Genomic DNA, 14538 nt, shown 5'->3' with positions numbered 1-14538 from the left:
TAAATTCAAACCCAATTCACATATCTCCCTCCAGTATTTAATATTGCTTTTTTGCCCCTTTTCTCCACAATTTAGCAATTCTATTCCTCCCCACACACAATTGTGTGTTGTCACTGCTGTTGTATCCGACTGACTCGCTTGGCAGTGAGGAGCCCCCACCGGGAGGACGTAAAGCCTTCGTCCTACTACTCCCGCCCAACACTCCCTGCTGACAGGTGCCGCCCGAGCCTGTAGGACTACGCGCAATGACAATTATCGAATTCGAACCCACAACCCACAACGAACCCACAACCTCTGCAGTGGTGGGCAGGCACTTTAACACTGCGCCAGCCGAGCGCATGTAGTATTGCTTTTAACTAATACATTATGCATTATGCATTTTCCTTTTTTCTTTATTCTGCAGATTTGCCTTTTTTTCCAGCTACAAAATGGTCTGACTGCAACAATGCCTTGTACTTCGACATTCTCTCTATTGCGGCCAGGTTGCACCTATCTGATTTGTCCTGATTGAAAACTATTTCTATCCCTAGATCACAGCCATGTGCACTTGCAGATAGCATCAGTGATGACAAGGCAAACAATGAGTGAGGTCTGTAGTCTCTGTATGTGTGTGCACATACAGTATGAACGTGTGTGTGTGTGTGTGTGTGTGTGTGTGTGTGTGTGTGTGTGTGTGTGTGTGTGTGTGTGTGTGTGTGTGTGTGTGTGTGTGTGTGTGTGTGTGTGTGTGTGTGTGTGTGTGTGTGTGTGTGTGTGTGTGTGTGTGTGTGTGTGTGTGTGTGTGTGTGTGTGTGTGTAATAGACACAGAAATAGACACAAAGCAAGGAAAGTGCAGTACAATCCTGTCCAGACAGCTCATAACATGTTTGTGCAGCAGCCTTTTTTCGACATTTCCAGGTTGTCTCTGGATCAGTTAAGGAAAGACAAAAAGTCATTAAGCTTAAGGTAAAGTAAATTGTAAACAAGTTTCAAACCATTTGAGTTTAATTTAGGTAACCGGTTATTATAGAGCTGAACGCATTGTGGATGAGGCACCTGATGTTAGAAGCAACATAAATCCCTGAAAATCTAACAGTGTACAAGCAGCATTCCACCAATTTATGCAACAGTTCTTTCCCCTGTAGCAGCAGACTTAGTAATGGCTCCTGGAGTGTTAGGTAAGGCGTACAGCCCATGGTTTTCCCTGTCGTGATGCTCTGTAGGCCTAATGTACTGCAGTGGCATCATCCGCACAGATGATTGATGTCAATAGCCTCCACTTAATCACCTGAGAGGTACGTAGCTTCCTCAACACTCTGGCAGCCATTTTGGATTCTTCTCTAATGACTAGTGGGACAGGTTGTAGATGATGTTAGCTCACGCCGGCCTCACGGTTCACTACCGTTCTGTCAGTGATTAAGTGACTCATCTGCCTCTAGTAAACAAAACCTCCAACAGGAGAGTCCCTCATCCATCAAAAGATAACTTCTCTTCGGCGTGCTTATCTGCCTTGTAGGAAATCCATCACACCTGTAGCGAAACTGTGGATGTCATGAGATCTCTTGGGATTCACCCCATATAAACAAACTGATCCTGTTAAGGCTGTAGCCATATCTACAGTATGGATAACACTGTGATTTCCAGACACTCTTAAGCTGGATCAGGGGGAAGGGCGTATCATTCCCATATGTGTTTTGCTTCTGGGAACTGAGAGTAAAACACAGCTAAGTTGATGATCTGATTTGTCAGGGTCATTTTCAATAAACCTGGATGCCTTATCAAGGAAACATCGGCAATACTGAGAACTCAGCATCAGGGATCAATTGAAAAACATTTGTATTCAAACACATTAAACAATTCAGAATAAAAAAGGTCAATAAGAGGTGGAGGACAACACCACTGTAAGGGATAAAGTGTTGATAAGAAACTGTTAACTGAACGTTTTGTATTTGTTAGGAAAACACCCAGCTGCCAGTACAATTGTATTTTTTTAAAGCATCAGGTTTACTTCATAGGGACAAAGTGAATAGAGATGACAAGCAAGCGCAAAAATATGACTGCACTCCACAGCGTATCAAACCTTTGAAAGCAGTCATTCAGTATGAAACAGATAATGTTCATTATTGAGGAAACCTTTTGTGGGTCTCAGACTGATGTGTCCTGTGGCAGAGCGCCACAGACATGCAATTAATACAATACAAAAGCAGGGCTCTTCAGTTTGCGTAGGATGAGCACAGTGATGATGTAACACATCTTTCTTAAGTTGTATGGGCAAGTATTGTTGGTCTGGACACCCCCTGAGGCTCAGTTTGATTCCAGCAGATTAATTTAGCCTTCTCCACTTATGCAACACCATCTCAGCTTTCAGGCATTCTCACTGGTCTAGTGATCACCTTTGACTCTTTGCATGGGTGGCTATAACTACTGAGCGCACTCCCTTGATCCTTGCTTAGAGAAGAAACAACACTACTCTTTAATAGATCCTCCTCGGTCTGATGCAAAACAAATTTGAGAGATTGTGACGGCCTTTGGTCAATTCCTTGATATTGTACGTAGCAGCATACACTCAAGTGGATACAGCCACACAAGAATCCTGTGAAGCATGTGCTCAATGCAATTACCCCCTAGACAAACTTTCAGGAATTCAGTGAAAGCAGTGTGTCAGTTTCAATAGGCCTGGGGACATAAATCTTGCTCCACATGTAAATGATCACTTAATTGAGTTTTACAAGGCTTTTTCCATGACAGTAGCAATATATCATGTTCCTTAAGACTCTCTTCAATATACGTAGATTTGAGCATCACACATTCCCACTGGATCATTTGATTATTCCATCATAACAAATATCAAGGGGCATGCGTGTTCATTTTTAGCATAGAGCCTTGGCACGACATGGTGGCAGTGCTGCAGTTATACTAATATGCCCTGACATGTGATCAGGGACACTTTGAAAATCAATCCATCATGCTGTACATGAAAGGCAAGGCAGCGATTCAGAGAAGGGATGTTATCAACTACAGTTAAATTCTTAAGACTGAAATAGGAAGAGAATGAAGTTTAGTTGGATAAGAAATGGTTGTAGGCTATTTCAGCTTGAGAATGAAGTCACTGACATTACAAGAGCTTCATCTGAGCCGTGACATAAGGGTTAATAGGAAATCGAATAATTACTAATACTTGCATTTTCATTTGTTTTAATTATTTTCTTAACTTGATTGTATTATAATTGATCTTTACATCTTTTTTACTTTTTAATGCTGCTTTACTTCTATTTAACTACCATTTGTTTTGCACGTTTAGCACGAGAGCCAAATCAAGGTCATCTAACCAATCCCAGCCCTTACAGTCTGTACAAGTCTGTTTGTTCGTATAGCAGCACCCTCCATTTGACCCCAGAAGAAAACATCTGCTACAGACCTGGTATAATCCCTCATGGACTGATTGTTTGATGAACTGCTTTGCCCATTAACAGGTGAAATTTGCCTGAATTCTTCATCCAATGGTGATACGTAAGTGCCAGCCCACATTACAAGCATCATTAAGTCTAACGACATGGCCCTGTGTTGAAGGCAACTAGGCGCATGTGCCGCTTTGCCGCGAGAGACTTTGATGTGTCCACCCATATTTTCAGGCAGTAAGTGCTTGTTGAACTGCAGCCAACCGCCGGGGCAATACTGGGACTTTGAGATATACCATGCTCTTGACTACTGACGTTCTCGGGCTATAGAGGCAGGCTGATAGCGATGTGACCCTTATGTTGACTGAGGGATGAGGCTCATCTGCTCAGGACAGAGGCGATGTATAGATCTATGTGGGAACAATGACGCAAGGGTAAAATATAAGCTAATGAAGATTCAAAGTCCTGCGTGAACTGCTTTACTGAAGTCTGCCAGTTACTGGAACTCATTTGGATAAAAAATTATAATTCTAAATTCTTTGCCATTTTGTAAGATCTATGGAATATACCGTTATTAACCACTTTAGCCATTTCTTTTTGTATGGGAAAATAATGTTTTGAAAAATGATTTCTTTTTTTTTAATCAATAATAATATGGCCAAAATAGGAACCCCAGGTTGAAAGTGGTTAAAGCATCCAGTTGGCAGAATCTTGGGATCACTTAAATGTACAGATTCTCTTGAGGACAGTTGGCTATACCAGCTATAGTAAACTACATAAGTTCATGTCCTGCCTGTACTTGCACTGACAGAATATACAGTGATCGAGTGCGGACTCCAGAAAGTGGGACATTCAAAATGTCCCAACATGTGTAATTTCCTGACATCATTCCTCCTTATGTCCGTCAAGGAGTTGTGAGCTACTGTACAGCGGTCTTGTGGCTTGCCACGGCCAAGGCCACTGAACTCCAGATAGTCACACTCAGGCGCTGGATACCAAATAGCCCAAAGCGAGATAGCACAGTCGCTCGTTGTCAGCCAACACCACAAGAAATGAGGTTAAATGGCACTATCTACACAATACGGGAGCCTCTTCTATTTTTATTGATGGTGTTGACAGCTTCCTTTTGGCTTCCAGCATAATTCTTGGAAACAGCTTAATATGCAGAGACTTTCGCCTGGATTCCGAATATCTTCTTTTTGCATAATTTGGCACAAATTTCATTTGTCATTATGATATGAGTTCAAAAGGCTGCGTCAAGCGTAATATTGAACATACAAAAACAGCCCTTTTACTGTAAAGGGAAAAAAGTGACGACTGTGTAGAATTTCTTTTGTCCTAATGTGTGGAAAATTCTTTCACCTAATAACCCTTCAAACACTAAGGTGAACTTTTTTAAATGGATTTCAGCCATTTTCAAATTCCGCCTTTAGGACATTTCTTTGATTCTAATGATGGTGGTTATTATGCAGCCTCTCTAATCTCTCACCATCTTTTTCCACTAGCCTCTTTTGGTGGGATGTGGGAAAAGTAGAGCAGCTGTACAGTATGTAAAAGTCAACTCACAATCATTCTCACTCAAAAACTTATCTGATATAACATTTCCATTTCAAACTCAGGCCTCTCGTTTTAAGGACGGTAAACTGAAGCATTCAGCCAATAACAACCTAGCGCAGTGTTTTCTCTAGCCTCCATGCATCTACTAACCAAATTTCCAAAGTTTTGGGAACCAAAACTCTTGCTGTGGAAGTGGCGGGTGTGTCAGCAATATTCCACTGATGTTCAAGTTTGACAAATGACTTCCATCTCTAACACTCTATAGCCACCTTTTATTTTGAGAAATCACATGCAGTCTATGTGGTTTCTCAACTGGGATGCACAGACAGATAATATAATGGTGATATAAAATGCAATGAGTGCCAGCGTTCTCGTGGTGAGTTGTCTCTTTTCATTAGGTCCGCCGTCCATTAGCAACAGCTGTACTGGTTCCACTGCCATGTACCAAATTGCAAACTAAAACTACAGACCTCAGTACGGTAAATATACATAAATAAATAAATCTTTGAAAGGGTCCCTTTCAAAGAATAACATTCGAAACAAAGTCTTATGCACACCTGATTGGCTCAGAGACGGGTGCGTAAGCAACGTAGAGAATAAAATAAAATCTTCTTCAGGCATGAGTCTATGTGACCGAAACATTGCTCAAATAAAAGTGTTCCTATTGTGCAAGTGCAGATGGTGTGCGGGTCATGTTATTTTATTCTCTAAAGAATAACATTTTAAACCAATTTCAGCTGACCACCATTGCAGAAAAGGCAGTTCTACAAGGGGGGACTCACCTAGTAGCTGGACCCCTCGCGTGAGTCCATAGACGTCTATAAGAGCCCAAAGAGGTTCCGAAGCGTGAACCCCACTGAAAAACAGCATAGGGCTGGACTCATTGATGCGGTAGAACACACGGCCCTTCTTGTCCACCCAGAAGGAGATGATGTTCCCTTCATTGGAGAGCTCCTCAGGGAGGGCCTTGGCCCAGAAGCCGCTCTGAGAGACCAAGTCGGGGCAGGCGTACTTGGGCAGGTTGTCTGGATTGATCCTGGATGGATCCTTGGATGTGAAGCCAAGGCGTAGTGCTCCACTCCAACAACACTGCTTTTTAGTGATCTGGGGAACAGAGTTTGAGCAATATTGAGCAAGATATCTCACTGTTAACATTTGGGAATTACCTCATTATGGAGTAATACGTGTTTTTCTTTAGTATACTGTTGAACAAATGATGAAAACAACATATCTTTACTAAACAACAACTAAGATTAGGTAATTTGGTATGTTCATTGCATGTAGAGGAGCTATTTCTGTCTCATTGAAAGTCCCCATTTGCATTGCATTTGTCATGCAAGATAACACTGCTCCTCACATGGCAATGCTTGCCCTGTTCTCTCACTTTAGAGACATAGATGGCCTGATAGGTGAAGTGGAAACTTGCACTAAGCTGCTGCTTTGGCCCACACAGGAGCAGGGAAAAACTGACCAAAATTACACCAGGGGATACAGAGGGAGGAATAAAGAGATAGACAGACAGGCAGTAAGGGGGGAAGGAGTAAGAAAAGAGGGAGAAAAAGGACTTGTCATCCTTGCCCCACTGCATAGCACTTGTCAGATTCTGTTTGTTTTACCTTCAGTCGAACTTGCTCATACAAAGCGATGGGTCTGTTGCCGAAGGTGATGGCATTGCAGAAGCTGGCTTGTCTCTTGACTGTCCTTTGGGACATGTCCATGACAATCTGTGATCCCTTGGCGCTGGGGTGAAAGAGCAGGGGGAAGGGTGCCATGCTGCCACACTGCTGGATGGGCAGGCAGCGCTTGGGCTTGTGGTGGCATCGGTGGCTTGTGGTGGGGAAGGGCCCACCCAGAGAGTCTAGGTGGAAACACAAAGAGTTAATATCAGCTCGGGCCCAATATCCACTTTCAACCTGGAGTTACAGTATGTTAGATATACAGTAGTACATATACTACTGCACTTTAATTGTCATGAGATTGGGTACAGGTTTTGACCTTCCGCTTGTCACATACCTTTGCCTTACTCATGCCCTACCTGTTACTGTACGATTCAATAGCACCGTATAAGAAATGTATTCTGTGAAAATAATCTGTCAGGCCACACTAGCTTGTAAAACGTTGCACCTTATAACCACCAAGTGGGCGTATATGCAGAGTAGGTTACATTGGACTATTTTCAGAAATCCACTTATGAGTGCAAGGTTAAATTAAACAATGGCAGAGTTGGTGGTCTCGACTTTCTACTTGGATGAGAAAATATAGAGCCGGGTTCGTTGTTCATGAGGAGACTGTGCAGCTGTGAGACGTTTTATAAAATGAGGTAATTTCAGTAATTGGTAATCTCCTGTAATACCCGTCTGTTTTTTCTTCATCTTTGCCAACTTTAAACTTGCTTGTTTGTTTCTCCCTGTGACCGAGGACCATTTATGTTACTAATAACCTGTGAATATGAAGGGGAGGAGAAAAAATGCAATGTTTGGAAAGGTTGAAAGGTAACATAATCCAAGGTAAACGGCCTCACACAATGAACCAAGTATTAGTGTAGCATTAAGAGGTCTTAAAAGGACAATTATGTACAGGAACATTGAGTGTGGGTCTTGACATGTACAGTAGATGCTGACAGCAACTCCAATCATGACGTGTAACCCTAGACGTGGCCCATGTTTAATTGATTGCATTGAGCCTGTGTGAATCTCTATTTTCATACACCAGAGTCAAGCAGGTGGCTGGCTGAAACAGTTTGTCTATTCCTTCACAGAATGATGAATAACGAATAAATGGCTGTTTGTACAGAATTGAAATGCAGTAGTTTGGGGCAAAATGTATTTAATTGTTTATTCAGATCCTGACAACTTTATTTATCCCAAAATGGCAATTCATTTGCAATTTACATGCCGTACACAGCAGTTAGTAGTTACAGAATATGTCAGAGGCAACAGATCTACATACTGTAATAAATCAAGTAAAACATATATATATATATATATATATATATATATATATATATATATATATACACATTTTAAGTTAAATTTAATTTAATAACCAAGTTTAAGGAATGTAACAGTCATTTAAGATGACTGCTGTCGCCGTGCGGAAGGAATGATGAACTTAGTGTAGCGGTTTGTTCTCCTAAGAGGCACATTATAATGCCAGCCTGAGGGCATTACAGCGAATGAATGTGGTCATTCAGGTTATTATAATACAGTCAATTCACTGGACAGAAAGTGGTCAGGTCAGTTTATTCCAATACACTGACTTCACTGGACAATATGTGGTCAGTTTATTCTAGTACATTGAATTCACTGGACAGAACTAGGCCTGTCACAATTATTACATAATTGTCTAATCGCAATTAATTGCGATAATCACAGTTATTTTGTCATAATCGCTTCCATGTAGAAAAATGTGCATACGTATAAAAAGCAGTGACACGTTGTAAGCTTGTAGATCAGCTATTTCTGCAATTCTTTCCTTTCTTTTGAATACAATTAATAAATGACACAGTCATTTCTTTGTACTGTATATTCAGTTATTTGACATATATTGACTGTGCACTTTTTTATTACAAAGCCTACAAGGCAAACAGAAATGTATTTATTATTCATATGTTCCAATGTTCAATGCCAAAAACACAATTAAATTGTTATTCGCAGTTATTAGTGTGACAGTTACAGTAATCGTCAACTTAAATTTGTAATCGTGACAGCCCTAGACAGAACATGGCAAGGTAATTACATTATAGTGAATCCACTGGTCAGAATGTGGTTAGGTTATCACAATACAGTGAATTCACTGGACAGGACATGGTTAAGTTAACATTACAGTGAATACACTGAACAGAACATGGACAGATTGGCTGATAAGTCCTTTTGCTTTCTGGGCCACCTGTTTCTCCCAAAGGGAGCACAAGTCTCTTTGCTGGGCTCCGTTTATCTTAGAGCAGACTTTTTACAATGCCATTAGCTATAACTTTCCTTCACAGACAGGCCAATAAACCAGCAAATAAATGAGAACGTTAAAAGACTTTCAATGAATGTTTGATAAAAAATGAAATACAATTATCTCACAGACACAAAAAAGAGCTAAGCTTTCTGCATTAAGAGAGTTATTTGTTGTCAAACAAGTGATGCAAACACAGCGTTGTTTGTCAAACGTGGGATTGACAATTAATCAACTATGTTTACATCACTTGTGAAGAAGAGACAATGGGACGATGTCATCAGACCATTTCACAAGATAAGATGGTCTTTTCAAGAAAAACTGGTCTCATGTCTAGACTCTAGCCACATTCTTACAGCTACCTGCAAACAATTACCAGCTACACCTGCCAACAAATCCACATAAGAATCATGAATGAACGAATTCCACTTATGATTCTGTCTACCTTACTTGTAATACAACTAAAATATTTCTTTTTTTTCCACATCTGGCTTTTTTTTTTGCACCGATAAGGACCTGGCTGGGAGCCATTGTGGGCTCTAAATTAACCGTCACTCCCATTGGTTAAGCTGAAGTCCAGACTCCACATTCACATTTTCACATGATTCAAAGCATTAATACAAGGCCAACGGTACTGTTATCACTGAGGCATTTCTTTGAAATCCTCCCAAGTAGTTTATTCTCATCTAGGGCATGATTGCATAGTATTATGCGGAAGGTTAAATCAAAGTCCTTTATTTCACAGCAACAGTTATGTAAGGGTCTTGAAGTATCATTCAATGATAACAAATACTGTAGCCACCCTTGGGCATGAAAAATAACTAGTTTATTACTGTTATTTAGAACCAGCCTCATTTGGAACATTGAACAGGTTCTGTGTGTGTACATAGATGTGTGCGTGTGTGTGCGTGCATGGTGGGTTTGTGTAAACAGAATATACTATTCCCTTAAGTTTTCTTGTTCATCTGTTTTATGGTCTGGGAGGGTGAAGGAGCTTTTCTGCTGATCCACTCACTGCTGTTGTATGCTATTGACTCACCTGCCAGTGAGGAGCCCCCACCGGGAGGACGTAGAGCCTCCGTTCTACTTCTCCCGCCCAACACTACCTGCTGACAGGTGCCTCCCCAGCCCATAGGATTAAGACAACTATCAAACCTCCCTGCCCTCCCCCAAACACGGGCCAATTGTGCTTGTATAAACGCTTGACAAAGCCGGATGCACCGCAGTGGATTCGAACCCCCAGACTCTGTGGTGGTGGGCAGCTACTTTACCACTGCGCCACCCAAGCACCCTTACTTGGCATTTTTGCTGACCATTTTTCAAAGCATACCATGGATTGTGTCATTTTCGAGGAAGCCTTTGGATTCCATTAATTTTAGCACAGTTTGAAAATCAACTTGTAGCGACTTTAAACTTGCTTGAGATACTGTACGACATTAAATCTCATTGTGCGGTTGTTTTTTCCAAGTTCAAGTCATGTTATGCCCCTGCATTCGCCCCCCAACCAAACCCTCCACTTGCGTATTATTTGTTGCTGACCCAATTATTCACATACGTTTCGCAAGGTTTTAATGACTTTGAAGTAAATGTAAACATAATGCTAAATTCTAAAAAATAAAGCCATTAAAGGACAAATTATCTTTGTTTACGAATTATATAATAACCGAAGCTGTGAACAGACAATGACATACATTAATGGAGGTGGAGGTATGGTCCTTTCACCACTTAATTCCTACCAGCGTGATCTAATATGAGAGTGACGACACTAGCGTTGACTCCCCTCGTAAGAATGGATGCTGACCTCAATGAGGAAGTTCCAATGTTTGGAACTATAGCCCATAGCGGCCCGCTTTGCGAATAGATCAAGGCGCCTCGTAACTCTCTCTTTCTATGGGTCTGATTCCTACACATGGTTACATGGAGTCCCCCAGGGCTCTATACTAGGCGCCCTCGTGTTTTCACTCTGCATTAAAAATCTTTGCAGAAAATCTGCAAGCTTGTAGATCTTACAGATCAGCTGTTTTCGCCATATGTTGGCCCCACTGAATAGGGACGCTACGGTTCTGAAGACAAAGACTCATTCTGTGGCTTCTGAGAGCAGACGTCAGGCACAGTAAAAATGCAGAGCAAAAGAGCAGTTTCTCTATTTGTTCTGTCAAATTCAGAGGGCCTTTGCCAAGTGTTAAAGCATACAGTATTTGTTTACACATACATGGATGCCTTGAGGCCCTCACACGGCGTCGGAACACTGTCGAATGGTGCTCTATGCACAATGCCTTTAAATGAAGTCATAACAAGTCTGTTCACCATATTGTATGCCTGATGTCATGTCATACGTGATGTCTTCGAGGAAACAATGCCAGTGTATTGTACTCAATCAATGACAAACTACTCGACACAGAATTCCATTCAATGGCTGAAAACAGCTCTAAAGAAACAGTCGTGCATTTTTCAATATGCCAATGTCAACTCTTGCTGCTGCTAAATTAAATTCTTCCATCCCCTAAAATCAGGTTTTCAACAGTTACCTAAAAGTGCCTTAAACTGTGTAATTTTTCACCAGTCTGGCTTCAGACTCCATGTTCATAAAACTCAATCAGCACGGCAAAGGAACAGATCAAATGTCAATTGTGGAATAATAATAATAATAATAGTATGTTTAAAATGTTTACCAAAGTGATTAAAATACTTATAAAGTGTGGTTGGTTGTCACATGTATAATCCCACGGCACACTTGGACTTTTGGGAACCACTGGCCCAGTTCATACCCACAATCGCGATCAATTAGAGCTGTAGACTTGAGACTTAAGGGCCATTCACAACAAGCACTCCAACTATATAACGATAACAATAACAATAACTACATCGTTCACCATTGCCTTTGTTATAGTCAGGACTCTGCAATCCACCTGAATTACTTATAATAGAAAACGTTATCTTCATAGCTACAGTAACAGTGCTTGTGTGAATGTCCCTATTTAGACTTGAGTCAGATCGAAGTTGTGAAAACCAGGACTTGAGACTCGACTTGGACTTGCACCGAAAGACTTACAAAAACAGCCCTGGACAGTGCTACATCAATGATGGCACAGTGACAGGCTGAGCATGTGTCTACAAAGTCATGTGACCTGACAGATGACAGAGATGTCAAGCATGACACTGAGCAGACCCCCGCCATGATAAAGAGAGGTGCCACGGCAAACTTCAGACGTGCAGGTTAAGGAAGGATAATATTACTTAGCGCACCACCACCGCACACATTATGGCTGTGGTTGCTGTCATTAACTGTAGGGGAAAAACACTGGAGAGACCAAGTCTGGCCCTGGCCAGCTGTCACATAGCCTCCTACGCCAGTCCTCTGTGTTTTGTCCTGGTGTAATAACAAGCCATGCATACAGTAGGCCCTTAATGTGATTTATCATTGATATTAATAAGACATGGTGGCTCTTAAACATGCATGGGAGCAGCAGCACCCCAGGGCAGGGCAGCATCCTAAAGAACCGGTGGACATTTATGTGTTTAGTCGGTGACATGACATCAATTTTATGCGTAGCGTTTTAATGATGAACAAACAGTAATGACCCTTGCACATCACTTTTAAAAGGTTCATTGTACAACAGTTTTTAGGATTTCTGTGCACTTTCATGCATTTGGTGTATGGTTATGATTCAACTGCTCTTACAAGGGGAAAAAAACATTGGTATCTGTGTAGAAGACTTTAAAGGTAGGGTGATATTGTTAAAAGGTTAAAGCACTATATTGTGATAGTAATCATTACTATAGAGTGTTTGTCTTTAATAAACAGAAAATACATTTTCAGGTAGGTGACAAAATGTCAGCCAATCAGGAGAGAGTACCCATTTATCAGCTTAATTTTTATAGTGTTCCAATTCCAATTGTGTCTGCTCATTTCTTTGTGTCATCACTTCCAATTTCACTTACTAATCTGTATCCAGACTGAGTTCTCTATCCTGATTGGATAAAATTGGTATCCCGGCCATGCATTTTCTGTTTAATAAAGAGCTGGAGAGACATGGAGACTCCTGTTACTGCACAGACACTCTATAGCAGTGATGAGTAACCCGAATATAGAGCTATTTAACACTTATTTTAACCAAAGACAATCACTAACCAAATCTTTAATATTATGATTTTTTTTTTCATTTTGTTGTTAATTTTTTTTAAAGTTTTTAAAGTTATTTTTATAAGTCGGTCTACATAAAACAGTTTTGTTGTCATAGAAAATAACATGTTTGAGCAAACACACATGTATGCACAAATATGCTTTTCTAATCTAGACTACTTCTAAAGACATTTAGACAATTTAGTGTCTTTTGTTTTGGAGGCAATTCAATTTAGGGAACAATCGCACTTTTCTTATACAAATAAGCCTACTTGACCTGAGAGAAATGTCTTGTCTTCAGAAGTTCAGATATTAGCAACCTAATTTCCCCTGCAGAATCAGTGACTTAATTCAATGTAGGCTACATAGGCCTATATATAATATGAAGATTAATTATAGCAAGGCACTTCCATAGCAGTTTCAATTTCATTTGTCACTCAAAACCAAAATACACATGTTAAGACAATTTGAAATGATTTCAAACCTCATAAAAGTGTCATGCTCAACAAATACAGGTTATGACCTGACCAGTTCACAATGCACACCGTATTTTGAGATAAATTGTCTCTTCTTTCTTTATCTTTACCATTATCCTATAATGTGGGACTTATGCATGTTATCTTATTTCAAGAAACACGACATTTTATTTATTTCATGCATTCATGTGTGGACAGCCTCCAAGAAACTATATATAGGCAATCAAACTTCATAATAGTCAGACTCTTGGCGAGTAGAAACAATGCAATCCCTAGAATAAATAATAAATCAAGTGAAGGCTATCATCACACTCCAAGAAACTATATAGCTATAGGCAATCAAACTTCATAATAATCAGACTCTTGGCGAGTACAGGAAGGCTGATAACATCCCTGGAATACATAATAAATCAAGTGAATTAAATTGGGCTATCATCATCACAATGTAATAACGTATCCGCGTCTATAATGGCAGATATTCTTACCGTAAAAGGCATTCCTGGTGATCTGACCTCCCATGGTTTGATGCAAGGTGAATAGACAGGGAACTGCACTGTCTGCGTCTCTACATAATATCGGCTCGGTCACGTTTTGGCTCTTTGCGCTCATAGAGGTCCCGACAACTTATTCTCTGTAGTGGCAGGTTGTCTGTGTGTGTGAGTGTGACGTCTGTATGTGTATGCGTGTGTGTGTGTGTGTCTGTGTGTGTATACAGGCTCACTCATCGACACAGGGCTGCCTGAATCCAGCTCTTCTCCACACACGCTGCAAGATCACATTGAAATTAGCATAAGAGGCGGGGCTTCACCGGACAATTATTAAAGCCTCCGCCTCTTATGATTTCCAAGAATTTTCTCTTACCTGTGAGAGTCACAGCTTTTTTAGACAGGCGCGTCGAGAGTCGAGACTCTCACTCAGGCTATGTTTTCTTTTCATTCAGAACATAAACGTTTTTGTTTTTCCAGGCAACTCAATTTCAAACTCTAAAAGGTCTCCATTCTTAAACTTTATGTCGAAATTATAGATTTTTTTTTTGTTTAAAATCTGACTTTCCCACAGTGT

The 14538-nt window shown here is 40.6% G+C and overlaps 1 protein-coding gene across 1 annotated transcript in view; it reads right to left on the bottom strand.

Annotated features, from left to right (window-relative positions):
- Window positions 1–14134, bottom strand: part of LOC311058811 (E3 ubiquitin-protein ligase NEURL1-like) — a 30705-nt gene extending 16571 nt beyond the window's left edge. Inside the window, exons 1-3 of the mRNA XM_084076322.1 lie at window positions 13962–14134; window positions 6552–6793; window positions 5718–6039 (exon numbers count right to left, since the gene is read on the bottom strand). Coding sequence (XP_083932448.1) covers window positions 5718–6039; window positions 6552–6793; window positions 13962–14085 — 688 coding nt within the window. The 5' untranslated portion in view covers window positions 14086–14134. The remainder of the gene's footprint in view (window positions 1–5717; window positions 6040–6551; window positions 6794–13961) is intronic.
- Window positions 14135–14538: the final 404 nt, after the last annotated feature.

This window comes from Gymnoscopelus microlampas (genome assembly GCF_963454915.1).
Source record: "Gymnoscopelus microlampas genome assembly, chromosome: 13".
NCBI lineage: Eukaryota > Metazoa > Chordata > Actinopteri > Myctophiformes > Myctophidae > Gymnoscopelus > Gymnoscopelus microlampas.
The sequence above is the reverse complement of the archived record's forward strand: the minus strand, read 5'-3'. Positions and strand labels throughout refer to the sequence as shown.